General features: G+C 42.9%; 1 protein-coding gene across 1 annotated transcript; it reads left to right on the forward strand.

The window, feature by feature from the left end:
• Positions 1 to 810: 810 nt before the first annotated feature.
• LOC107300342 (ly6/PLAUR domain-containing protein 3-like) lies at positions 811 to 6,752 on the forward strand (the record flags this gene model as incomplete). Its single annotated transcript, XM_015829675.1, has 4 exons — positions 811 to 942; positions 3,224 to 3,394; positions 5,089 to 5,229; positions 6,096 to 6,752. Coding segments are annotated over 4 exons (974 nt in total), but the record flags the coding sequence as incomplete, so codon positions are not given.
• Between the last annotated feature and the right edge of the window lie 1,158 nt (positions 6,753 to 7,910).

The following is a 7,910-nucleotide window of genomic DNA, read 5'->3' on the forward strand; positions in this document are numbered from 1 at the left end:
CCACGCATGCGCGGCGCTCCCGGGCAGGGAAAGTCCTCGACTTACGACCGGTTGGGTAGTCCTCGACTTACAACCGGTTTAGTCCTCGACTTACGACCGGTTTAGTCCTCGACTTACGACCGGTTTAGTCCTCGACTTACGACCGGTTGCGGTCGCGGCATTAAAAAGGTTGAGAACCACTGCTTTAGATGCTTAATTTGGATGTGATCTTGCGATCAGACCACAGATGGCTTTTTCCTTGCTTATCACTTCAATCTTGGAACTATTCAGGAATCCTAGGGAAAACAGAATAACAGACCTTGGAGGTCTTCTAGTCCAACCCACTGCTCAAGCAGGAAATCTTAGATCAGGAATAGGCAACCTTGGCTCTTTTATGACTCGTGGACTTCAACTCCCAGAATTCCTGAGCCAGCTGTGCCCTAGACCATTTCAGACAAATAGCTGTCAAATCTCTTCTTAAAAGCCTCCAGTGTTGGAGCACCCACAATTTCTGGAGGCAATTGTCCCTCTTTTAATGAGGTTGTCACGAGCTGAGAAGAAGAAGAATGGCCATCAGAATGAAAAAAAATTTGACCGTGGCCTTTCAGGCCCCAAAGTTCATCTCAGCTTCCTGTGAAAATCCGCACTAGGGGTGTCCAATCTTGGCAAATTTAGAATCTCTGGACTTCAACTCCATGCTGGCTGGAAAGCTCTGGGAGTTGAAGACTACACGTCTTAAAGTTGCCACAGTTGGACAGCTCTGGTCTACAAAAGTATATTTGCACTCTTTTAATTGGTTTTTGCTCATCTTTGGACATCTGCCTGATACAGGTGCCTTGGCTCTGGAGTGCCACAGCTGTGTGGACCTGGGTGACGGTGGTTGCAGTCAACAACACCTGAAAAAGCTGACCTGCCCAAGCAATGCCCACGTCTGTGTGGAAACCGTGGCTGCTGTGGAATGGAGTGAGTAGCTACAAATGCTTTTTCTAGCCCCCAAAGGGGATGTGTCACCACAGGGTTGGGTTTCGAATTCCTTCTTTAGTTCGACAAGTTCAACTGATTCCTAGTTATGACGGTTGCAGTGTCCCGGGGTCACGTGATCACTTTTTGGGACCTTCTGAGAAGCAAAGTCAATGGGGAAGCCAGTTTCACTTCACAACCAGGACATAGCACAGAAGCACTGCTTGAGCAGGGTCCATAAGATTATTTGGGACACTACACATCCTCTTCACGACCTGTTTTCCTTGTTACCTTCTGGGAGGAGGGGGCTTCGTGGTATCCGAAGCAGAACATCCAGATTCAGCCAGAGTTTCATTCCATACAGCATTAACCTTGCGAACTCTCAAGCGTCCTCCTTCCGTTATATATTCAAGATGGACAGTATTTAATATTTATTTGCTACGTATATGTAGGGGTGTGGGTCTATACATATGTTCTTCATAGTATGTTGAGGTGTGTGTCATGTATGTGTTTCACTTTGAGAGCGGGCAACTAAATTTCATTTTTGACGTATGCCATTGTGCCCGCAGTATAAAAATGACAATAAAGGTTATCTTATCTTATCTTATCTAAAATGGGGCAAAATTCACTTAGCAACTGTCTTTGCTTGGCACCAGAAGTTTTGGTCTCAATTCTGATCGTCAAGTCGAGGATTACCTGTACAGCACTAATCATTTTTTTTCCGCAAGCCAGGGGGAATTACTCCATACATGCTCAGAGGAGTTACATAATTACACACCTGGAGCCCTTGCAGTCCCATTCAGTTGGTGAGCCCTTGACTCATAGGATGCTGGGATTGCCAATTCTGCCTGTAGTGCAGGAGGAGATGAATCCTTCATAATGGAAGCAGGAGATCAAAGACTTCCATCACTTTCTTCTTTTGTCTCCCCTCCAATCAGTGTCTCGACATTGTCCTCTCCTTTCTTTTTTAATAAGTTTTTATTAATTTTTTTAATACAATTCAACAGTGCTTATTCAACAAACAGGTTGTCTGAGTTCATCCTTCACTAATACAAATTAAATTCTTAATCCCTAGTAGTTTGTTTCTCCAACATCGGTAAAATAAGTCCCAAGTTTGAAAATAATTTGTTTCTTCTTTTTCTTTCGATTTCAAAGTAAGTCTGTCCATTTTTGCACAGTCTGGTAATTTTTTTAAATTATTTCTTCCTCCGACGGTATTTCTTCATTTTTCCAGTATTGTGCAAATATAAGCTTTGCTGCTGTTGTCACATTCAAAATCAAATCTTCTCCTTTCTTGGGGCCCAATCATCGCTTTAATTTCACTTTGCACCGTAACATTCGAATGTGGAACACACTGTTACAGGATGTTGTAATGGCTTATTCAGGGATGATGAATATACCAGTTGCTATTAGTCTTAAGTCCTGCACAAATGATGAGGACATCCAGCTCTGTTGCAGATTAACACGACCTAGTCTAATTCAGATAGTCCTCAAATTACATCCATAATTGGGACCTAGAATTTCCATTGCTAAGCAAGGCAGTGGCTTTGCTGGAAGCCAGTTGGGAACGGTCGCAGTGGTGGGATTCAGCCCATTCACACCAGTTCGGCAGAACCGGTAGCTAAATTTTGCTAAGTTCGGAGAACCGGTGGAATGTACACTGCTTCCGGAAGTCCATTCTAGGCCTCAGAGGCCTGGAGGAGGCCTCCTAGGCCTAGAACGACTGCCCAGAAGTGCATGGATGCCACTTGCAGAAGTCCATTCTAGGCCTCAGAGGCCCAGGTCTGCATCCAATAAGAGAACTGGTTGTTTAGGTATTTTAATCCCACCACTGAACGGTTGTAAATGGTGGTCGTGTAACCTCAAGATGCTGCAACTGTTGTAAATACATGTCAGTTGCCAAGTGCCTGAATTTGGATCACATGACTGTAGGGATGCTGCAATAGTTGTAAGTATGATGATCTGTCATAAGTCACCTTTTTTTCAGTACGGTTGTAAATTCGAATGGTCGCTAAACTAATGGTTGTAAGTCAAGGATTATCTGAAGACAATAGCAACTAGAGCACAATTTGCCTATTATTATTTCTTTTGTATTCTTTTAGGTCAGGGGTCTCCAAAATTGGCACCTTTAAGACTTGTGGACTTTAACTCCCAGAATTCCTCAGCCAGCCATGCTGGCTGAGGAATTCTGGGAGTTGAAGTCCACAAGTCTCAAAGGTGCCATCTTTGGATAGTCCTGTTCTAAGCCATGTTGTCTTCCTTTGTCACCTCTTTGCTCTTTCAGGTCACGGGAAGTTCTCCGTTGGCGAAAAGGGCTGTGGATTGGGCATGCCAGGAACCAATGACAAGGCGGTGGAGGTGCACGGCATCCTGGCCTTCTCTCAGCTGCACCAGTGCAACACAAGCCACTGCAACATTAAACTGGACATCAAAGCACTGCAGCTGCAACCCATGGGTAAACCCCAGCCCCATAAGAATGATGCCTCTACTTTAGAAGATTGTTAGCCTGATCCATCCACTGCTATGTTCCTGGAGAATATTGGAATATTTTCCCAAAACCTTAATAAACTGGGACTTTCTGAATATGAATGACTGAGTTTCACCATGGGTTCATTCCCGAGGAATCTCTAGCTTGTTAATTAAATAAATTGTAAACAAAATAACTTCTAGGTCTCTCTTAGGCACGAAAGCTGGCTGGGTGACTTTGGGCCAGTCTATCTCGGCTTACCTCTGTGAACTCTTGTGGGGAAAATGGAAGACAGAAGTATTAGGTATATTCACTGCCTCAAGTTATATATTAAAGGGTAGAATAAAAATATAATAATGATAACAACACAACAATAACAGGAAATACTGTAAGGAAAATACACAAGAAGGAAAAGAGTAGCAAGATATAGATCAGTTTTTCTCAATCTTGGCAACTTTAAGATGTGTGGACTTCAACTCCCAGAAATCTCCAGCTGGAGAATTCTGGGAGTTGAAGTCCACATATCTTAAAGTTGCCAAGGTTGAGAAACGCCAATCTAGACATCCACAGCAAATTACATCGATGTGTTCATATAGAAATGAGCTCAACTTCAGGGAATTTTTGCCTTTTGTTGTCCTGAGCCCCACAAACAATGGTTGCAACTCTGTGTGTAAAACACACAATAATCACAAAAGCCAGCTTACCTAGAACAAAAAGCCTACGATGTTTCTTCAGGCGGCACCTTTGTGTTCCAATGCGAAGAGCTTTTTTGCATAATTTGCAAATGTGCTTTTAATGGTTTTGTTTTCTTTATTATTCCCTTTTATATAAATCCCCGTAGCCCTCTTTCTGGGAAAGGAATTAACAACTAACTGAGGCAGCCTGTTTAGCTCCAACACTGGAAGTTTTTAAGAGGAGACTGGACAGCCATTTGTCTGAAATGGTGTAGGGTTCCTGCCTGAGCAGGGGGTTGGACTCGATGACCTCCAAGGTCCCTTCCAACTTTATTATTATTATTATCATTATTATTATTATTATTATTATTATTGTTGTTGTTGTTGTTGTTGTTGTTGTTGTTGTTATTATTATTATTATTATTATTATTATTATTATTATTCAACTAATCTTGGCACTAGTCTGGTTTAAGGAAAATTATAAATATGCCTGGCCCAACCCAGTTTAGATTTAGATTTTAGATTTTATTAAATTTATACCCCGCCCTTCTCCCGGAGGACTCAGGGCGGCTTACAGCCAGTTTAAAACAGTGATACAATACAAAATTTAAAAAGATTAAAAATAACTATTTAAATTTGGCCGCTTCTACTAAAAATTTAATTTAAAACCCCTTTAAAATACCCCTAGGCCAGTCCTGCCTGNCACCCTGAGGAGGCCCTCTCTGTGGGAGCGTATCGGCCGGTGGGAGGCAATCTGTGGCAGAAGGCGGTCTCGGAGGTAACCAGGTCCAATGCCATGGTGCGCTTTGAAGATGATAATCAACACCTTGAAGCGCACCCGGAAGGCCACAGGCAGCCAGTGCAGCTCGCGCAGCAGCGGCGTTACATGGGAGCGACGAGTTCCAGTGCTTCTTCTAGAATTTAAGCAATTTAAAGTCCATCTCTTTTTTCATCCTCGATAATGCTATTTTTTAAATTTTTACTTTTTTTTAATGGCTCTATCTCCAGATAACGTGAGTGCGCGGATTCCCAACGGAGTGGAATGCTACAGCTGTGTTGGAGAAAAGTGCCCGTTGGACAATTCTGCCATTGTCAAGTGTTATGATAATTTCCGGGGTTGTTTCCATGGCAATGTCACTATGAAAGCAGGTGAGACTTCTGAAGGTCATCAAAAGCCATGGATAATTTGGCTGTCTTGGGGTTTGGAGCAACTACTACATATCCATAAAAATGATGGATTTCTTCCTGTCCTAGGAAAGGGGGGGGGAGAGATGGATTAATAGAGCTAAGGGGATGAGTAAAGGATCAATGTCCTCTTGGTGAAGACCATCAGGGGTAGGAAACCTTGGCCCTTTTATGACTGGTGGACTTCAACTCCCAGAATTCCTGAGCCAGCCATGCTGAGGGGAAAGGGAGAGGTTTCCAAGCTGAGCCATGCTGGCTCAGGAATTCTGGGAGTTGAAGTCCACCAGTCATAAAAGAGTCAAGGTTGCCTACCCTTGAACCAGCTGAAATAAAAAAATATTTTCTAATTGTGTAGAATTATATCTCCAATATATAGTAAAAAAAAAAAAAAGAATAGAAGCAGAGATTAAAAGGGCGCATTCAGTCATGTTCGGAGAATGGCAAACTTTTAAGAACTATAATTATGTGTCTTTTTTAAAAAAAAACATTTTACTTAATTGGTGTTTTTTTAAAAAACAAAACAAAACAGCATTTATATTTTTCTGTCAGATAGTCATCCTTCCCTTGAACTTTCTTGTTTTTTTAAAAACAAGTTACAAAATTGCTACAGAGCGGATAGGAAGAGTGTGCAGTATGTGATTTGACAATTATTCACATTCTTGGGTTTTTGGTTGTTTTTTTTTTAACAAAGATAAAGGCAAAGAATTGCTTTGTTGTCCTTGAATTAGAAAGCCTAAACGTGATTTGATAATGGGGGAAAAAACAAAAACCTGGGACCAAAACTTTTCCCCCTTGATGCCTGCCTTGACGTTGCTTCTCGTCTTTCCCAGGCAATTTTTCACTGACCAGACCCATCAAGGGATGTGTCCAAGAAGACGATTGTACTAAAGTCAGGAAAGGGAGTCCTGCCATCACTCTCTCAGGCTCCTGTTGCTCGGGGAACCTCTGCAACACTGATCTCTCCAACAAGACACACTTCTCCACCTCCATTCCACGGCTGGCTTTCCTGCCTGCTCAAGAGACCAATAACACAACCGTCACTACCCCTTCGACGTACGTCCGGATCAACACAGCCACAGCGGCAGCAGCAGCTTCCACTTCCAGCAAGCTCGCCCGTTCTCTTGCCGTGAGCCCATCCGTGGGCGGCCCTCAGAAGGGCCACAGTCATGACCACAACCACGGACATAACCACAGTCACGAAGATGATGAAAGGAGCATCGTGGTTCAAAATAGGAAGGTGGTCCCTTCTGTGAAGGTTGAAGAACGACTCGGCCGTCCCGCTGATGGACCAAAGGGAGGTGTAGCCGGCTTGCAAGGCTCAGTCCTTGTGACTGTTCTGCTCCTTGGCTTGTGTCTGTGAAGGCTGATCAAGGAGAGAAATGACATTCATCCTTCTTCCCTTTCTTCCTCGCTAGATCAAAGCCTATCACGTACAGCTTTGCCTCCATGTAGCTTGGCACGATCTCTCCCATTCTTGAGTAGGGGGCTGGGCTAGAAGACCTCCAAGATCCCTTCCAACTCTATTGTTCTGTCATTCTGATTTGCCTGGCAGTACTAGGCCTCTTCTTGAGAAGCCAGCATTTTGGACCTAATGTCCTATTTGAATATCAGAAATTTCTGCAGTGCACTTCTGTCTACAGATAGTCCTTGGCTTACAACCATTAGTTTAGTGCCCATTCAAAGTTTACAACGGCACTGAAACGAGTGACTTTCAACCTTTCCTTGCACCTATGGCTGTCACAGCATCCCCACAGTCGTGGGGTCAAAGTACAGGTGCCTTGGCAACAGGAATATATATGGACGATGGTTGAGCATTCCAGGGTGATGTGATCACTCTTTGTGGCCTTCCCAGACGGTTGACAAGCAAGTCAATGAGAGAAGTCAGTTTTACTTAATGACTACTTAATAATGATTTACTTAATAACTATGGCAAAAAAGGCCATAAAATAGGGCATGACTGACTTAACAACCACCTTACTTAGCAGTAGAAAATCTGGTCTCGGTTGTGACCTTAAGTAAAGAACTACCTATACCTTATTTTCATGGTAGTCACTAGAACTGCTCCGGTACATGATAAATCTCAGGTGTGCGGGCAGCAAAACCTGGTTTTGCTCTTCCAAACTCCTTTGCATGTGATTCTTTTCCTGCCCTCCTCTTCTAATATAGTTTTGTGCCAATCAGACTTCCAGAGTTTTGGCGGTTTGCATAAATTTTGACTTGACAGAGGTCAGAAGTAAGATGCATGCATTGTAAGTCAAGCTGTAACTTAATGAAGCGAAACCAACCAACTGAAACAAATCAGCTATTTGTGTGGGCCTTAAGGACTTAACCCTATCAAAGTGTTCTAGAAACCATAAAGTCAAAATGTGTCTGAGATTCAGGAAATTGGGGTGGGGGTAGATTTCCGTGAGGAGCTTATACAAGGAAGAGTGTAGAGTTAGGTGGACTGTTCCCACTTTGAAATTTGGATTTTAATTCTGAAATGCTGGAGTGGAGCTATGAAAGTCTAAAATCAACATATGTAGCTCTTTGCCTTTTCAAGGGGATCTATCCTGACTTCGGTGAATGAATAAAGTTAATCAAATTGTAACCCTCACAAGGCAGATCATGTAAAATAGGACAACAAAACCTTCCAGTGGCAGTTT

This window comes from Protobothrops mucrosquamatus, unplaced genomic scaffold, assembly GCF_001527695.2.
Source record: "Protobothrops mucrosquamatus isolate PMUCROS unplaced genomic scaffold, P.Mucros_1.0 scaffold6719, whole genome shotgun sequence".
NCBI lineage: Eukaryota > Metazoa > Chordata > Lepidosauria > Squamata > Viperidae > Protobothrops > Protobothrops mucrosquamatus.